Source organism: Phyllobates terribilis, unplaced genomic scaffold (genome assembly GCF_046119375.1).
Source record: "Phyllobates terribilis strain yellow unplaced genomic scaffold, ASM4611937v1 Scaffold_8__6_contigs__length_399053987, whole genome shotgun sequence".
Classification (NCBI taxonomy): Eukaryota; Metazoa; Chordata; class Amphibia; order Anura; family Dendrobatidae; genus Phyllobates; species Phyllobates terribilis.
Window position 1 is genome coordinate 288,589,906 of NW_027362768.1, and position 20,609 is coordinate 288,610,514.

At 46.5% G+C, this 20,609-nt stretch overlaps 1 protein-coding gene across 1 annotated transcript in view; it reads left to right on the forward strand.

Annotated features, from left to right (window-relative positions):
- LOC141157296 (man(5)GlcNAc(2)-PP-dolichol translocation protein RFT1-like) overlaps positions 1-19,490 on the forward strand; it is an 83,866-nt gene extending 64,376 nt beyond the window's left edge. Inside the window, exons 12-13 of the mRNA XM_073644359.1 lie at positions 16,474-16,593; positions 19,374-19,490. Coding sequence (XP_073500460.1) covers positions 16,474-16,593; positions 19,374-19,419 — 166 coding nt within the window. The 3' untranslated portion in view covers positions 19,420-19,490. The remainder of the gene's footprint in view (positions 1-16,473; positions 16,594-19,373) is intronic.
- Positions 19,491-20,609: the final 1,119 nt, after the last annotated feature.

Consider the following 20,609-nt stretch of genomic DNA (forward strand, 5'->3'; position numbering starts at 1 on the left):
ATATTGATTTTATTTAGATTCTTCTTTTATTTATTAGTTTCCATATTGTTAATTTATGAAAATAAACTATTAGCACTTCTATTTTTTAAAGCATTGTTACTTTGTAGTATTTTCCTTCAGCTGCCTAAAACTTTTGCACAGTACTGTATATCTTTGAGGGATACCTCATTATAAAAAAAAAATTCTCATGGAACCTAATACTCACTATACAGTATAAATAAGTGATCTCTCCCTAGAAGAAAATGCCGATAGCTAGAATTTTCTCATTTACTCCTTGAATAAACAGGTATTTGTGTATTTGTGTCACCAAAATGAATTTAAAATATGATCAAACACCTGAATTAGAAAATTCGACCATATGTTCTATGTTCTATGGTGTACATTCTGGAACCAAAAAATAAAACAGGACATTTTTTTGTCCTTAAAACCACAACAGGCTTTGTCTTAAGAGGGTTAAATGCCTAGATAATGATGAAGATGGAAGGTCTTTCTCGCTGCTCTCAGCTCACTCACTTTTCCTATTACAGTGTGCTGATGGTTGAGGGTTTTCCAATTAGATCTTTTTCTGACATGTCAATCACACACTGTGATTGGTGTGGATTCTGTAATTTTGGCTCCGATGATCAAAAGAATAGGGTTTTTTGTTTTCAGTTCTCAGTGGAGAGGTGTCTGCGCTCTGCACTGTGACTTGTAATTAACGAGAGTACCAGAAACCTTGTCTTAATAGCATTGGAGGTCTTGAGGTTATCTCATTTAGAACAGAAATAAAACTGTTTTTGAGATTTGTGAAGGAAGAAGCTTCCTGACCATGACTGGTCACACTTGTTTTTTATGTAAAATGTATCATATGTGTTCTATCTATTGGAAAGAGACACTAATTACTAATAAAATAAAACAGCTAAGAAGCTGCTCGTCATCACACCAAGAGTATGTGCACACATTAAGTATTTTATGCAGAAATTTCTGCATCTCTTGGCAGGAAAAACGCAGCGGCAAAAACACACATTTAGTGAAAAAAAGCAAGTAGAACATTATGTGAAACTCGTTTATTTTTGTGATTTTACCATCTTGTCTTGGTCACCTGAGATGGCAGTTTGGATTAGAATAGTTTAATTAAATTAGTGATGTGTACACAGTAAACATTGGCTGAGCTACAAGTGAGATTGAACAAAACCTGTGGCCCAGGGAGGTGTGAAATTGAACAATGCCCTGAGCAACTGAATGGCAGACCATATAGTGAAAGTAAATAGTGTCCTACAAACTCAATGCACTGCCAGTGTCTTAGAAAAACTATTCCTGAACAATTCACCTCCACCACTGTTACATTTGAAATTCTTGTTAATATGGTTTCACGTATGTCTTGCATTGGTGATCTGTGTTCATGCTTCTATGGTGGAAGTGACGCGCCCCCTGGGCCTGTGCTGTGCAGGGGAACCTGGAACCGAGCCTGTTGTAGGATGCTGGGGGTTGTAGTCTCCGTGGCGCTGACCCGGTCCGTGCCCAGAGTGGTCAAACCAGTGGCAGTCTATTGGTGTTATAATAAGTGTCCGACTACGCCACCCGTGGATTGCGGTCAGTGGGGACCGCCGCTGCGCTGCCGACCGCTGAGGCTGATGTTGTTTGCGCAGCCGAGTATGGGATAACTCCCCACGGGAGAAGTATTGTCTCAGGGCAGCTAATGTGGATGATGATGGGAGTGATGGTGTGAGTGTCCCGGTAGTAATGGTGCTGGTGCGGCGATGAAACACAGAGACTTGTAATTGCAGTTTCCAAAGCTTTACTCACGGTTGTTATTCTGGTCACTTGTGCACATGAGGGACCGCCTGAGCCGTGCTGCGTTCACCAGGCAAGGGACTCGACCAACTCCCAGGCAATTCCAGAGCGTGGCAAAGGGCTCCCTTCCTTTCCTTTCTCTGGCCGTCCCCACCAGTGACCCACCTTTGCCCAGCTTCCTCGGGCCTTCTGTTGGCGAAACCTCTCCCGGTTTCCCTGACCCTATGTGGTATGCCTTTCTGGTGGATGTAGTGAGGGGTCGCACCAAGATGTGGTGACGACCTCCGGTCTTTGGCTGAGGAATCTGTTGCCTCCACCAATTTGGGTTCCGGTACCCTGTTCTGCCAACCCTTCACCCTGTATCTCCTGGGCATATGGGGTTCCTTCTGCCTTCGTGTCTCTGGGCCTTTCTCTGTGTTCCTTGCTTCCTTTCTCCTCTGTTCCAGTTCCTTTCCTACTTTCCTTTCTGTTCCTTCTTCTCTCTCTCTCTCTCTCTCTCAGGCTCCAGCCTCCTGACAAGGCCTGCCTGCAGAGCAGAGCCCATGCAGGGGCTCTGCTTCCTGTCTTCTCCTCAGACTGTCTCCACTGAACTGAACTGAACTCTGTTCTAAGATGGTGCCCACCTTTTATACCTCCCTCTATGTGTGAGCCCAGGTGACTAGCAACCAATGGGCTCCTGCCTATGCCCAGAGACCCACCCCTATCTGCTCCTACACCACTGGGTATTCCTTTCCCCGCCCCACTCCAGCCAGGGACAGAAGCTGTCGTGCCTGCACTTCTGTGGGAGCACCGTTGAGCTGTCCCTCGGAAATGGGGTGTGTGTGGTGCATGCAGCTAAACGAGTCCTGGTCCACACTCCATCCTTACCCGGGAGTGGAATATCACACCTCTGGTCTGAGGTGCAATACTCCTGTAGCAGCCAAGCCCTCGGGGTGCTACATTCCCCCCTGGTAAATCACAGCACGTCCCCGGGCTGGAAAAGAGCAAAGACAATTCAAAAACATGCAATACTTTTTCAAAACTTTTCACATTAGAAACCGGCCGGCATTATTCAACTTCCCTTTATAGGAAACACTTTCTCTTTACTAGACATTATACTGCACTTTTAATATTACTGGAACTCTTTTGTCATATAACATTTTCTAGCAGCATATAAAACTATTCAGCATATCAAACTTTTTCTGGTAAAACATTTTAGTAGATTCTCTTCTTCACTGGCCACTGTGCAACTTGCGACCAGGTAAAGGTGCAACAGTCCATTTAATCCGCCTTGAGGTAGACGTTGCGGTTTTTGTATAAAACCAGTAGGGGGCGCTTTAAGAAGCGCAACTATTTACAAGGGTGGCCGCTCTCAGTCCTCGGCCAGTGAGGATAGGGGAATGGCTGCTCACAGTCCTCAGCCTGGTTAGGGATTAGGGGCACACAGGTAACAGTCCCTTTAATAACTCCACACTAGTCCCAACGGGGACCACACTTCAATCATTTAACAGTTTCAGCAAGTTCTCATAACAGTTCTTATACCCTGACGGGTAACTATGTACAGTTCAATTTACCGTTCATTAGTAATGGTGTCCTCCTGATGCTCCTTCCTCCTTGTACTCTTCAGACCTGTCTGGGCCCTCAGGGTAGTCCATGTCTGGGCGGTACCGCAGTTCCTCCTCTGTTAGATGGTGGACATGGAGGGCATACAGTCCCTTTGCGCCCTTGTGTAGCAGGCCTTGCGACCGGACCTGGAGAAGGTCGCTGTTAATGACGCCCGGGGTCAGAGGGTGCGACTTTGGGCCTGGGCGCGGGCTGGTGGCGGCAGTGACCAGGGCTGGAGGGCTCGGCAGCAGGGCTTGTTGCGGGGTCTGGAGCAGGTCGGTGTTTTCAGCGCCTGGGATCGGCGGCTCCACCAGGGGGCCCGGGAGCAGGCTGACGCTGGCAGCGTCCGGGACAGGGAGACTCCTCTTACCTGCTCCCGCGACCGCTCCTGCATCACGCGTCTTCTCCTGGCGCTGGTCGGGGCCCGCGACGGCTGGGGCACTGCCGATGCTGGGCAGCTTGGTCTGCTGCCGGTCCGCCATCTTGCTCTCCGTTCCTGGTGTCCACCTCCCCCCTGGTGGACCGTGGCCTACCTTGCGTTGATCTTCCTCCGTAGGCCGCGGCTCCGCAGTCGATCGTTGGGGTTGAGGACCTTGCGTCGCGCTCCTGTGACGTCAGCGTCGCTCCCTCTCCCTTCTAGGACCTTACGCAGCGTCGGTGCGTGGGGCGGAGCTTCAGATCTTGCGCGCTTTCGGCATCCACGCCCCTCTTCTTCCCGCGCGGCGTCCCGAAGATGGCGCCCGATGGCGGGAAAACGACTGCGGATGGCGGGAAGACGGCGGGAAACGACCCAAGATGGCGTCCGATGGCGGGAAACGGTCCAAGATGGCGTCTGATGGCGGGAATCGGCTCCGGATGGCGGGAAACGACTCCGGACGGCGGGAAACTTCTGGAAATGGCGGGAGACTTCTTTTCAAGGTACATGCACAATCTTCTTCAGGCACGCAATACCCGCTTGTGGTGGGTTGGTAAAGATCCTGCCGACTACGCCAAAGTTGACGCGCCCCCTGGGCCTGTGCTGTGCAGGGGAACCCGGAACCGGGCCTTTTGTAGGATGCTGGGGGTTGTAGTCTCCGTGGCGCTGACCCGGTCCGTGCCCAGAGTGGTCAAACCAGTGGCAGTCTATTGGTGTTATAATAAGTGTCCGACTACGCCACCCGTGGATTGCGGTCAGTGGGGACCGCCGCTGCGCTGCCGACCGCTGAGGCTGATGTTGTTTGCGCAGCCGAGTATGGGATAACTCCCCACGGGAGAAGTATTGCCTTAGGGCAGCTAATGTGGATGATGATGGGATTGATGGTGTGAGTGTCCCGGTAGTAATGGTGCTGGTGCGGCGATGAAACACAGAGACTTGTAATTGCAGTTTCCAAAGCTTTACTCACAGTTGTTATTCTGGTCACTTGTGCACATGAGGGACCGCCTGAGCCGTGCTGCGTCCACCAGGCAAGGGACTCGACCAACTCCCAGGCAATTCCAGAGCGTGGCACAGGGCTCCCTTCCTTTCCTTTCTCTGGCCGTCCCCACCAGTGACCCACCTTTGTCCAGCTTCCTCGGGCCTTCTGTTGGCGAAACCTCTCCCGGTTTCCCTGACCCTATGTGGTATGCCTTTCTGGTGGATGTAGTGAGGGGTCGCACCAAGATGTGGTAACAACCTCCGGTCTTTGGCTGAGGAATCTGTTGCCTCCACCAATTTGGGTTCCGGTACCCTGTTCTGCCAACCCTTCACCCTGTATCTCCTGGGCATATGGGGTTCCTTCTGCCTTCGTGTCTCTGGGCCTTTCTCTGTGTTCCTTGCTTCCTTTCTCCTCTGTTCCAGTTCCTTTCCTACTTTCCTTTCTGTTCCTTCTTTTCTCTCTCTCTCTCTCTCAGGCTTCAGCCTCCTGACAAGGCCTGCCTGCAGAGCAGAGCCCATGCAGGGGCTCTGCTTCCCGTCTTCTCCTCAGACTGTCTCCACTGAACTGAACTGAACTCTGTTCTAAGATGGTGCCCACCTTTTATACCTCCCTCTATGTGTGAGCCCAGGTGACTAGCAACCAATGGACTCCTGCCTATGCCCAGAGACCCACCCCTATCTGCTCCTACACCACTGGGTATTCCTTTCCCCGCCCCACCCCAGCCAGGGACAGAAGCTGTCGTGCCTGCACTTCTGTGGGAGCACCGTTGAGCTGTCCCTCGGAAATGGGATGTGTGTGGTGCATGCAGCTAAACGAGTCCTGGTCCACACTCCATCCTTACCCGGGAGTGGAATATCACACCTCTGGTCTGAGGTGCAATACCCCTGTAGCAGCCGAGCCCTCGGGGTGCTACAGAAGTAAAGCTGAACTTTGGGATCCTGAAAAAAGTACCAAAAACGCCCCCAAACCTGCGTTTTTGACACAGCTTCTTTCCTGCCAAGAGATCAGGTTTTGTAGCAAAAAAAAACAACTGAAAAAACGCAATCTGTGAACATAGCCTTACTTGTGTTTTTGGTGCAGATTTTTTTTCCATTCATTAGTATGGATGAAATCTGCAGCAAAAAGGCTGAAAGAATTGACATGCTGCAGATTTAGTTCTGCACCAAATCTGCGAGTCACAAATAAGCAAAGTGTGCATGAGACTTCAGGATTCTCATTCACTTTGCAGGCATCAGAAAACCCTTCAGGTTTTGTGAAAAATCTGTATTGAAAAACATGCAGCAAAAACGCAATGTGTGCACACAGCCTTACGTTTTAACTACTAGCAGCCAATACTAGGGAAAAATCACTGCATACAGATTTTTACCGCGCTCTATGATCTGTTTTGCTTTACACATCCCTATCCATTTAGCTCCACCAAGTGATGACTGTACAAACTTAGAATTATGTAATATATCACATCTGAAAAACAGAACTCCTCCATGCAGAAAAAAAAATTAAATTGCTCAACAAACAATTTTTAGACAAAAAAAATGAATTGTGGATGTTAACTTTAATAAAAGTCTAGTAGATTTTGGGGAGCTCTCAAAATGAATGTGACCTATGTCGAGTTTTGTAATAGGGCTCTATGACATCTGCATTAGCATCTGGCCATAAAATCGAGCAACTAAACATCACAGTTGCCAAAAGAATTACAGAAGACCATACTACACATAGAAAGGGGGAGGAATTCATTTTGTCCAATTTTAATTCCATGCTGGTGTCTTTTACCTAGATTGCTTCCAGATAAAAGGATTCTTGAGGAAAAGAAAAAAAACAAACTAAATGAAATGTCATTATAAATAAATAATGAGGAGCCTCTTTTTACTTAAGCACTTTTAGTATCTCCAGTATTTGATCAGAAAGACAGTGTACAGAGTAGACAGCAGTGTGAGCAGCCTTTTCTTATGTCGGCACCCCTGATATCTCCAGTATTAGATCAGATAGACAGTAGTGTGAGTAGCCTCTTCTTACCTCAGCACCCCTGGTATCTCCAGTAATAGATCAGATAGACAGGGTGTACAGCAGTGTGAGCAGTCTCTTCTTACCTCAGCACCCCAGATATCTCCAGTATTAAATGATATGGACAGCAGTGTGAGCAGCCTCTTCTTAAGTCAACACCACTAATATCCCCAGTAATAGATTAGAAAGACAGGATGGACAGCAGTGTGAGCAGCCTCTTCTTACCTCAGCACCCCTGATATCTCCAGTAACAGATCAGATAGACAGGGTGGACAGCAGTGTGAGCAGCCTCTTCTTAACTCAGCACCCCAGATATCTCCAGTATTAGATGATATGGACAGCAGTGTGAGCAACCTCTTCTTACCTCAGCACCCCTGATATCTCCAGTAACAGATCAGATAGACAGGGTGGACAGCAGTGTGAGCAGCCTCTTCTTAACTCAGCACCCCTGATATCTCCAATAATAGATCAGATAGACAGGGTGGACAGCAGCCGCTTCTTACCTCAGCACCCCTGATATCTCCAGTAATAGATCAGATAGACAGGGAGGACAGCAGTGTGAGCAGCCTCTTCTTACCTCAACACCACTAATATCCCCAGTAATAGATTAGAAAGACAGGATGGACCGCAGTGTGAGCAGCCTTTTCTTACCTCAGCACCCCTGATATCTCCAGTAATAGATCAGATAGACAGGGTGGACAGCAATGTGAGCAGCTTCTTCTTACCTCAGCACCCCTGATATCTCCAGTACTAGATCAGATAAACAGGGTGGACAGCTGTGTGAGCAGCCTCTTCTTATGTCAGCACCACTAATATCCCCAGTATTAGATTAGATAGACAGGATGGACAGCAGTGTGAGCAGTCTTTTCTTACCTCAGCACCCTTGATATCTCCAGTATTAGATCATATAGACATTGTGAACAGCAGTGTGAGCAGCCTCTTCTGACCTCAGCACTGCTGGTATCTCCAGTATTAGATCGGATAAGAAGGGTAGACAGTGGTATGTGCAGCCTTTTCTTACCTCAGCTCTCCTGGTATCGCCAGTATTAGATCAGAAAGACAGGGAGACAGCAGTGTGAGCAGCCTCCTCTTATGTCAGCACCCCTGATATCTCCAGTATTAAATTAGATAGACAGGGTGAACAGCAGTATGAGCAGCCTCTACTTACCTCTGTACTCCTGGTATTTAAAACATTAGATTAGAATATCCACTGGAAAAACACCTCTTTCTACTACTTTACATGCAAACAAGCATCTGTTCTATTAAAATTCTAGGAACAATTTTTTTAAAAACTGCTCTGACTTTCTTTATTGTTTTGGATCCTATTGTGATTAGAGTTTGGTCAATGTCAGTTTTTACCATGAGTCATTTTCATGTAACAAAGAAATAAATGGCAAAGCGTCTCCTATCTACTGCAATGTTAATCATGGACAGCACACGGATTGTACACCACTGCCATCCATGTGCTTTCCGTGATTTTCACAGACTCATAGACTTTTATGGGTAATTTTGATCCGTGAGTCTGATCAAAAACGGACATTTCTGCACATTATTTTTCTGCAATTAAAAATCACGGACATGTGAACAGCTCAATAAACTTTAATGTATATGTGTTCTAACTATGACAATTGCGGATAGAACACGTGCGGAATTCACAGACGTCTGAATGAGGCCTTAAAGGCATTTAGGAATGTATTCATAATGCCATTTCCAGTGATGAGCGAGCGTACTCCCCACTGCTGAATATACGATCAAGCATTGGGGTGTTCGGGTATGCTCATTACTCGATCCAGTATTTGCCGGTGCTCAAGTTAGACAGCTAATAAACATGCGGGGATTGCCTGCCATACACTGTAATTCTGTAGCCATGTTGGCTACTGACATTACTGTGATTGGCCGGCTGCATCGCGTCATCGGGTCTTAGGCTGCATGCCCACAATCAGAATTACTAGCGTTCTGGACGCAGCATATTTTTGCTGCATCCAAAACGCTGGGTTGTGCAGTCCAAGCACAGTGGATGGGATTAATAGAAATCTCATGCCCACTGTACTTCTTTTTTATGCTGTGTAAACTCACCCGTGGTGCGGGTTTCCGATCCGCAGCATGTCAATTACTCTTGTGGGAACGCTCAGTCTTTTGTGCAGAATTTCCCCATAGACTTGCATTAGATTAAAAAAAAGCACATGCTTTGTAAGTGTGTTTATGCAGATGTTTTTAGCCTGGTTTCAATAAATAAATAATTTAAAAGAATGATGTGGGGTCCCCCTTATTTTTGATAACCAGTCAAGGTAAAGCAGACAGCTGCGGCGTTATATTATCAGGCTGGGAAGTTCCTTGGTTATTTTGCCTTTACAAGACTAAAACTACAAGCCCGCAGCCAGTGGGCATGCAGCCTAAAGGGTGGAAGAGGTGTTTTGTATTTTTTTCTCTTTTAGGCTGAGTTCACACGATGCGTTTTTCACGCGTTTCCGCGGCGTTTTGCAGTTGCGTAAACGCCGCGGAAACGCATGAAAAACGCATGGTAGAAGGGCAGCAATGTTCCCCAATTGAAATTAGCATGTGCTGTGCCCATGATGCGGATTTTTCCGCAGCGTAAACGCTGCGGTCAAAAATCCGCAGCATGTCAATTAATTTTGCGGAAACGCTGCTCTTTTGCCGCCATTGACTTGCATTAGACTGCATGGAATCCGCATCACTGTATATGTTGATGCGCTTTTCATGCGGTCTAATATGCGGATGGTACCCGGGTGTGGATGAGAGGACTCTCATCCAGACCCAGGTACCATTAAAAAAAAAAGAATAAAATAAAAAATATATATATTCTCACCTTCTGACGGCCCGCGCAGCGCTCCTGCTTGATTCCCCGCACTTCGCGGTTGAATGAAGAAGGACCTTCGCTGACGTCAGAGTCATGTGACGGGTCACGTGACGCTGACGTCGGAAGGTCCTAAAGTCTTCACTGCCGGCAGCCGGGACCGAGCGAAGCCGGACACCGGGGGCCATCAGAGGGTAAAGTATATATTTATTTTTTATTTTTTGACATTCACACACTATATAAATCCATGCCGGTTGCATGGATTTATATAGTGTGAAGTTGACAAGCACTTTCCAAGTGATGCTAAAATCGCTTGGGAAGCGCTTGACAACCCGCATGCGGAAATGAAAGTGAAGAACGCTCCATTTCCGCATGTCCCTGGCAGGAAAAAGGCATGTAAAATCCGCATGTACAATCCGCATGTACAATCCGCATGCGTTTTTTCCTGCCAGAGAGATGCAGAAATGCTCAGGAAAAAATCCTGAGCATTTCTGCATCGTGTGCACATACCCTCATATTTTGCCTGATATAGAAGTCATTATACAGGAAACATTATTTCCTAACATATTTTTCCAGTAAAATCCATTTTATCTTCTGTTTTGTCCGTAAAAGTGGCGTAATACTTTGACAACATTGTCCCCAGCAGCGACCTGGGAGTCAGACATGCGTCCAAACGTCATCCCCATGCTGTTCCCATTTCATTTGAGTGCTGTTTCCAACCATTTCAGCTATTTTCCTGTCCCCCTCCCCCACCCACTCCTTCCCTACTGTAAGGTCTTCTGGAAAAATGCTCAAGTTTCCCATGGACTTCTATTATACTCGGTACTAGAGTCGAGCCCCTCCGAGCGTCAGACCTTCTCGATTCCAGTACCGAGCACTCGAGCATTTTAGTGCTCGATCATCACTAGACATTTCCTTTAATTATGTATTTTTTCCAGGTTTTTCTGATTTTAAAAAAGTTCTTTGTCCAGGCATAAAAAAACAACCTGTCGGGACTCTCCTCGACTCCAGCGCCGAATCAGATGGCTTGCCATTAATGGACCAAGGCTGTCAGTGACAGCAGAAGGTTCCCATGAGTGGGTTATTAACAGTACTGAAATGCACTTCTGCAGTTCTCCGATGTGGTGCCAGGTGGTTGCTAGGCAACTCCATGAGAAAACCAGATTCCCATAGAATTTATCCAAACGCACGTTTTCTTTTTTCGGAATTTTAACTGCTACTTTGCAACTTTAGAAATGCAGCTGCCACCGGGGTCATTGAGCTGGGGAACAAGTGTCCTCTCAGCCGGCATGTACTCATGAGCGGACAGGAGGAAGCAGTTGTTAAAGCCATCAATCAGCCCTGTGGCAGCCGCACGTTCATACGGCTTTATCATTTTATCCACAGCAAAAGCATCCTGGAGATTGTCTGTCTGGACAGTTCCTTATGTCTGATCACATCTTCTGAATGTAGACTAGCTTATATCTGCCATTTGTACTTTTTATTTATTTTTTGTGTGAGTGTTTTCTGCAGCCTTTTATTGTCTCACTGCAGATAAAAAGGTTTTTTTCTTTGATTTTTTTTTTAAACAGCCCTAGTAAAATGAATGCCACAATGTGATTGTTTTCATTGGGCAACAAAGAGGTTTTTTTTTTGTTTTGTTTTTTAAACAATATTGGTAAATTTGCTCAGTTGCACTTTTGTGGTTTTTTTTATGTCTTTTAATTGTCAATTAGGCCATGTTCACACGTTGAATTTTTTACCTCAGTATTTGTAAGATAAAACCAGGAGTAGGTGATAAATACAGAAGTGGTGACGTGTTTCTATTATACTTTTCCTTTGATTGTTCCACTCCTGGTTTTGACTTACAAATACTGAGGTAAAATACTGACCAAATACTGAGCGTGTGAACGTGGCCTTAGGGTGTGTGCATATGAGGAAAGTCGTTTGAGGAAAAAGCCGGAGGCGGCTCCAGCGGAAGTTTTGCAGACGTTTTTGTGGCAGATCCGCCATCCATATCTTATTCTCATGTCTTCTATTATAAAGAGCGGCCAGCTTCCAAATGAAGCTTCCCAAAAAAGTGAAGCAGTTAAAAGGAGTAACAAAACACTGCACATGTGCACAGCAATGTTTTCTTTACATTGCTGTGCACAGGGGTGTACATAGAAATCATGGGGCCCTATAGCAGAAGTTCTAATTGGGTCCCCGCAAAAAAAAAAAATAATAATAATTGTCAGGGTCACAGAAGAGCAGATCTCACAAATTTCCAGCCTTTACTTAGTAATTTTCCTCTTGCTGAAGTCCCAGACTCCTCTTTCATTGCCCCCATAAAGTATTATACCAAAAAAGTGCCCCCCAAACACAGTAAGATACCCCCATGGTGCATTCCTCCACATGCACAGCATAATGACCCTACTGTACCCCACCTCAACTCCCAAGGCACAGTACGGTGACCGCTACACAGTATGATCCCCCAACTGTGACCCCCACACAGCCCTCCATGCACTGTAATGGGCCTACATACACTATAATGGCCCCACACTGTATGATGGATCCACACAAACCTTCACTGTATAATTGCTTGCATACAGTTATAATGGCCCCACATATTATAATGGCCCCACATAGCCTTCCATATAGTACAATGCGCCCCCCCATAACCCTCCATATACTATAATGCACTCCCCATGGTCCTCCATAAAATATAGTGCACTCCCCATGGTCCTCCATAGAATATAATGCGCCCTCCATGGTCCTCCATATAACAAAATGCTCTCCCCGTGGTCTTCCATATAATAAAATGCTCTCCCCATGGTCCTTCATACAATATAATGCACACCCCTTGGTCCTCCATACAATATAATGCACCCCTAAGCTCCTGCCAGAGGCGTAGCTAGGGTTTTGGTTCAGGGGGGGGAGGCGAAACTTTTGAGTGGGCCCTAAGCAGGTAACCCTGATTACAGCTATGGTGGCGCACCCAGAGAGTGGATGTAGGGGAACCTCGGCAGATGACCGCCCTGTTACTGAAAATAATCTCTATACAAAGATCAGCACTGATACTACCGCCATATGGTGACATATATTGATAGATGCCAGTCCTGACGAACATATAAGAGATCACAGCACAGTTAAATATAGTAACTTACAGCTGATGTTCTTCCTGATTAAATTGTTCACTTTTCCCGTCTTTTCCATCTGGCCCAGACCGACACGACAACTCCTCCGTCCAGGACTCAGAGTCTTAGATCTGCAGAGATCACAACAACGAGTTGACTCCTTACATTTCAGGCCCCGTCCCAATCTATTCCCAACCTGCACAAACCCCTCATCCTGCTGATACTCCAGTACTGAGCCGCTGCTGTACGTGTCCCTATTACTGCAACTGCTGTGTGCTCTCTAAATGGTAAAACAACCCTCTAGAATATAGTAAGGCCGTGTGCAAGTGTCCTAGAAAACAGTGACCACATTATGCCATCTAGAAAGTAATAATGCCCTCTGTGTGCCCCTATGACAGTCATAATAACCTGAGTTCCCCTATAACAATAAGTGGCAACTTAAGATTTAATAATGTCCTGAGTCTCCCCCATGTACACCTCCTCTCTACACAGTTTGATGCTCTCTTATACACAGTATAATTCCCCCTCACTGTATAGTACCTCACGCAGTATACTGACTTCTTAGTAGCCCCCAAACTGATGGTTCCAACACTGTATGATGGACCCCACATTGTGCTAAGACCCCACATTATCTCCCACACTGTATGATGGCCCTCACACTGTGCAAAGACCCCACATTATCTCCCACGCTGTATGATGGCCCCCAGACAGTGCAAGAACTCCACATTATCTCCCACACTGTATGATGGCCCCCACACTGCGCAAAGACCCTACATTATCTCCCACACTGTATGATGGCTCCCACACTGTATGATGGCCCCCACACTGTGCAAAGACGCCACATTATCTCCCAAGCTGTATGATGGCCCCCTCACTGTACAAAGACCCCACATTATCTCCCACACTGTATGATGGCCCCCATACTGTGCAAAGACCCCACATTATCTCCCACACTGTATGATGGTCCCCACACTGTACAAAGACCCCACATTATCTCCCACACTGTATGATGGCCCCCACACTGTGCAAAGACCCCACATTATCTCCCACACTGTAAGATGGTCCCCACACTATGCAAAGGGCCCACATTATCTCCCACACTGTAAGCTGGCCCCCACACTGTGCAAAGACCCCACATTATCTCCCACACTGTATAACCCTAACTGTAATCCCCACACTGTACAAATAGCCTACGTATAGTATAATGCCCCCCCATAGGCAGAGTCTGTAGTATAATCCCCCCCCGTAGGCAGAGTCTGTAGTATAATGCCCCCCATAGGCAGAGTCTGTAGTATAATGCCCCCCCCATGGGCAGAGTCTGTTGTATAATCCCCCCCCCCCACAGGCAGAGTCTGTACTATAATGCTCCCCCCGTTCCCATAGGCAGAGTCTGTAGTATAATGTTTCCCCCCATAGGCAGAGTCTGTAGTATAATTATCCCCCCCATAGGCAGAGACTGTAGTATAATGTTCCCCCCCTCCCTCATAGGCAGAATCTGTAGTATAATGTTTCCCCCCATAGGCAGAGTCTGTAGTATAATTATCCCCCCTCATAGGCAGTGACTGTTGTATAAAGTGCCCCCCCTCCCTCATAGGCAGAGTCTGTAGTATAATGTGCCCCCCCCTCATAGGCGGAGTCTGTAGTATAATGTGCCCCCCCTCATAGGCAGAGTCTGTAGTATAATGTGCCCCCCTCATAGGCCGAGTCTGTAGTATAATATGCCCCCCCCCCCCCCCAACCGGGCAAAAAAAGTGCCGCACCCGACCCGCACATCTTCAGCACAGCGGGTCAGGCGCCAAGTGATGACGTCACTGACGTCAGACTCAGAGGGGACTGATGGGAGAGGGAACGGCGCACGCCGGATACAGTTACACAACTTAGCTCCGGGTGGGCCCCCTCACAGCGTGGGGCCCGGGGCCACCACCCCCTCTGCCCCCCGGTAGCTACACTACTGGCTCCTGCATACAATATAATGCACACCCCATGGTCTTCCATACAGTATAATGCACCCCCATGGTCCTCCATACAGTATAATGGACCCCAATGGTCCTCCATACAGTATAAGGCTATGTGCCCACGTTGCAGAAATGAAGCAGAAAATTTCTGCTTCATTTCTGCAAGTCCTCTCCCGGAAAAACGCATGCGGAATTCCGCACGCGTTTATTGCGCGTTTTTCGTGCGTTTATATCGCGTTTCCCACATGCGGAATTGCCTTGCGTTTTTTAATGCATTGCACAAGGCAATTCCGCTTGCGGAAATGCAAAATTGATGAACATGCTGCGGATTTTTGAACGCAGCATAAACGCTGCGGAAAAATCCGCAGCATGTGCATAGAACTTGCGGAATCCCCTTGGGGACCATGGGGAGCGGATTACCTAGCGTTTCACAAGCATTTACGCTGCGGAAATTCCGCAGCATATACGCTTGAAAAACGCTACGTGGGCACGCAGCCTAATGCACCCCCATGGTCATAGAGTTTAATGCACCCCCATGGTCATCCACACAATATAATTCACACCCCATGGTCTTCCATACAGTATAATGCACCCCCATGGTCCTCCATAGAGTATAATGGACCCCAATGGTCCTCCATACAGTATAATGCACCCCCATGGTCCTCCATACAGTCATACAGTATAATACACCCCCATGGTCATCCACACAATATAATACACCCCCATGGTCATCCACACAATATAATGCACCCCCATGGTCCTCCATACAAGATTATGCACCCTCATGGTACTCCATACAGTATTATGCACCCCCATGGTCCTCCATAGAGTATAATGCACCCCCATGGTCCTCCACACAACACAATGCTCTCCCCCCGCCACCTAAAAAATGCACTAGCAAAAGGGATATAAACGTCAGGTTTTGGGTTTCTTTAAGTGCTGTATGTAGAGCAACCTAAAGGCTGAAATGGTAGTGCTTACAACCAAATAAGTGAAAGTGATTAGTATGAGGCTAGGGTGAAATGGGCGTATATTCTGTCATAGTGTGATCCGATTATCTCGGATGAGGAGATGGAAAAAAATTTCTCCATTCTGTCAGTCTGTGGAAATAGGACTGCTCTCAGATGTCATCCGAGTGCAGTCTGATGTTTTCCACGCACTCACTGACTTATATGGCCGAGTGTGATACGAATATCGGATGCAAATTGTGCATGCTGCGATTTTTTTTCTGGGAAAAACTCTGTCCGAGAAAAAAATCAGACATGTGCACGGCCCCATAGAATAACATTGGTCCGAGTGTGATCCGATGTTTTGTCGGATCGCACTTGGACAGAAAATACGGCCATGACACAAACCCTTAGAATCAGGCACATGGGTTTTATACATGTGCACCCTACATTACTCAGTGAAAATAAGCAATATCTCTTCTACCAGAAGCGGATTGTTCCTCTGTGATAATAGGTAATTTCCTGCCTTGGATGAAAGTTGCCTAAAATATGTAACATTTATTTAGGAGTTTGAGGAAATTTCTAAAACACAAAAGAAAGAAAAAAAAATCAGATGGATGGTTTCTGTTCCTGACTGCCTTACATTTGATCGTTCCTACCGGGGATGGTCGCCATGGCAACCCTTCACTATAACACACTATGGTCCTAAGTGTTAGGAAGTAGCATGTGAGACAGAACACCTTGACCCCGCAGAATGGGAGAAGCAGCCGCGCTCTCTGCAGGCATTCAGCCTGGAAATGTGAAAAGTCATTGTTCGAGGGGACATACATATTTAACAGATAGTTATAAAAAGAGGGCAGAGCGGGAGTTTTACTATATAAATAGATTTATCATATTTTTTTTTTAAAGGATTTTAAATTCACCTTCAGCATTAAGAAATAAAAAAGCAAATGTCAGAGAACTTAAGGATGAATCAACATTGATGTACATCACCCGTGTTTATACCTTTGTGCCTCGGGGACCCAACATGTGAGTATTAAAGCACTATGGAATGAATGGCGCTATAATAACAAATAATAATAATTAAAGGGCTGACAGTCTTATATTAAGAACACATAGTATCTGTGCATCGAGATGGAAATTTTTTTTCATGGAAATAATTTTTGGAAACCCATAATTGTTACAAAAAGGAGATTAGAAGGTTAAACAACAATTTCTTATCCCAATTCTACTATTTCTCCACAGTCCCATAGGTTGTGTGGACTATATGTTGGCCACATATGACACTCTTTAAGGACAAAAAGGCATTGTGTGGGCACTAATGTTCTATTTATCACACAGTTTAGTACTATATGGGCACAATATGACGTGTACTTTGTAGGTTGCCATTGCTTGGATCTCTGTGGGCAAAGTGTAGGGGGATGGGCACGTTGCCCACACCCCTTGAGAAGCCTTCATATAATGTTGTACTGTGTAATGTTTAGTGTATACTGTGTGATATGTAATGTTATGTGATGTTAAAGGGGTTTTCCCACAAACAAAAGTACATTTTAATCAATAGATCATGGAATAATAATAACTTCCACAATTGGATGTGTTTAAATAAAATGTTCCTGTGCTGAGATAATCTTATAAATGTGCCCCTGCTGTGCACTGTGTAATGGCTGTGTCTGAACGTGCAGGAACATGGTCTGATCATACCACAGCTCCTGGTCAGGGGAGGAAGCAAAAGAGTATACAGACAGGACAGCAGGAGATCACAGCTGATTCTTTCTGTGAGATAAAGCATTTCACTGCCTGTTTTTAAACAATGTTTTACTTCAGTGAAAGAATCAGCTATGATCCCGTACTGTAATGTCTGTATACTCTTTTGTTCCCGCCCAGGAGGAAGGGAAGCTATTATTATTCCAAGATCTATTGATTAAAATCAACTTTCCTTTGTGGGAAAACCCCTTTATGCCTCATTCAGACATCATTTTTTTATTTTGGCAATCACCTTGTTAACCACTTCCCGATTTTCCATTTTTGCTCTTTCGTTTTTTTCCTCCCCCTCTTGCATGAGCCATGACTTTTTTTTTTTTTGACATAGCTATATGTGAGTTTGTTTTCTTGCGTGGCGAGTTAAAGTTTCGAATGACACTATTCATTTTACTATCACATGCACTGGAAAATGGGAAAAAAATTCTAAGTGTGGTGAAATGGTGAAATCCCTTCCGTCCATCCCCCCCCACACACACACACACAGTGCGCAGCACATAGCAGCGATGTGGAGATGCCCTCTGGCCGGCGGACTGCTGACAGAGCGCGGCCTCCGATGGATCGGCTGCCCTGTTGCAGACCACGCGTCCACGCCGTTATGAAGCTGTAGAGGACACCGGGGGAGCGCAGGAAGGTAAGAAGCTTTTTTTTCTCCTATATGAATGGGGGGGGGGGGGCGGATGGCACATAGAGGCCCATAATGGAGGGGACGGGATATGACACACAGGGGCCCATGATGGAGGGGGGGATATGACACATAGGGGCCCACGATGGAGGGTGGGGATATGACACATAGGGGCCCATGATGGAGGGGGAGGGGAGATATGACACACAGGGGCCCATGATGGAGGGGGAGGGGGGATATGACACACAGGGGCCCATGATGGAGGGTGGGGATATGACACACAGGGGCCCATGATAGAGAGGGGATATGACACACAGGGGCCCATGATAGAGAGGGGATATGACACACAGGGGCCCATGATGGAGGAGGGGATATGACACACAGGGGCCCATGATGGAGGAGGGGATATGACACACAGGGGTCCATGATGGAGGGGGGGATATGGCACACAGGGGCCCAGGATGGAGGTGGGGATATGGCACACAGGGGCCCATGATGGAGGGGGGATGGCACACAGGGGCCCATGATGGAGGGGGGATATTACACACAGGGGCCTATGATGGAGGGGGGGAGATGACACATAGGGGGCCATGATGGAGGGGGGGATATGACCGATAGGGGCCCATGATGGAGGGTGGGATATGATACACAGGGGCCCATGATGGAGGGGGGGGATATGACACACCGGGGTCCATGATGGAGGGGGGGATATGACACATAGGGGCCCATGATGGGGGGGGGGTGACACGTAGGGGCTTATGATGGAGGGGGGGAATGACATGTAGGGGCCCGATGGAGGGGGGGGATATGACACATAGGGGCCCATGATGGAGGGAGGGGTATGACACATAGGGGCCCATGATGGAAGGGGGGGAGAGCGGATCACACATAGGGGCTCATGATGGAGGGGGGACGAGAGAGCGGATCACACATAGGGGCCCATGATGAACGGGGGGCGAGAGAGTGGATCACTCATAGGGGCCCATGATGGAGGGGGGGGAGAGGATGATACATGGGGGCCCATGATGGGGGGTGATACGTACAGGCCCAGGATGGGTGGGGGGGATACATGCAGGCCCAGGATGGAGGGGGGGCGGATACATGGGAGCCTAGGATGGGGGATATTATTAAATAAAGGGGACCAGGATGGGTGACAATTACAGTATGGGGGCCAGGATGAGGTATTATTAGTTTATGGTGGCAAATGGGGATATAATTACTGTAGGGAACATTACTGCTGTAATATAATTTATTTTTGAGGATACTGTTCTCCATGGGGGAGTAACAAAAGGGGGGTTCTGTTACTGTGCTGGGCGGCACTATGTCGCTTTTTTCTGCATCTGGTGTCGTGTAGAAATCAGGGAATAAGTGTGGAATGTGCTCTAGAAGTGATCAGCTATTGATAACTGTGTGTTATTCTCTGCAGCGTCAAGTCCTGGATGGAAGAAGTGATGGCCGTCTGTGCCGGATGAAAAAGAAAAGCGAAGATGAAGGACATGTAAATGCACACTATACAATGTATACAGAGCTCCTGTGTATAATGTCATTGGTGATCCCTGTATTACCTGTACACTATACACTGTATACAGAGCTCCTGTGTATAATGTAATTGGTGATCCCTGTATTACCTGTACACTGACATTATATACAGAGCTCCTGTGTATAATATCACCAGTGGTAATATTTGTGTTATTAGTATTGTGTTTTTTATTCATGATCCTTATTGTAGTATTATTTGTTGACTATGTAATGGTAACATGTGGTCTGGTCATAGTATGGTGGTATTTGTTCCTTGTATGTGGTATTATTCGGTCACTATGTGGTGGTAATATGTGGTCTGGTCATGGTGTGGCGATATTTATTCCTTGTATGTGGTATTATTCGGTCACTATGTGGTGGTAATATGTGATCTGGTCATGGTGTGATGGTATGTGTCCCTTGTATGTGGTGGTATTGGTCTTGGTATAGTGGATTGTGTTGTGTATGGAGGCCATTTGTTCTCTCTGATATCAATAAGAGGAAGATTCTTTATTTCCAATAGAGATTAATTGCTTTGACGTTTAACCCCTCCCTGTCCTGTGTCTATTACACAGTAGCAAATATGCACTTAGAGAGGTTCTCCAGTGAAAACAAGTAATCGCCTATCCTAAGGTCACGTTCACACATTCAGTATTTGGTCCATACTTTACATCAGTATTTGGAAGCCAAAACCAGGAGTGGGTGATAAATACAGAAGTGGTGACGTGTTTCTATTATACTATTCCTCTGATTCATTACATTATATTCTATTATACTATTCTATACTATTCTATTCTATTATACTATTATTCTATTATACTACATTATATTCTATTATACTATTCTTCTGATCCACTCCTGGTTTTGGCTTACAAATAAGTGATGTAAAATACTGAACGTGTGAACGTGACCTAAGGATAAGTTATTGATTAGTGGGGGTCTGAATGCTGGGACCTGCACCTATCTGCAGAATGTGGAGTTTTTATCCCCATTAGACTGGAGCTCATGTGCGACTTGACCACTGATCCATTCATTCCCTCAGTGGCTGTTCCTGTTTTTTTCTGGAAGCCCCGAAGAGAATGAATGAGGCTGCGGTCAGATGTCCCACCTGCTGCTGCATTTTAAAATGGGGATAAAAGTGCCC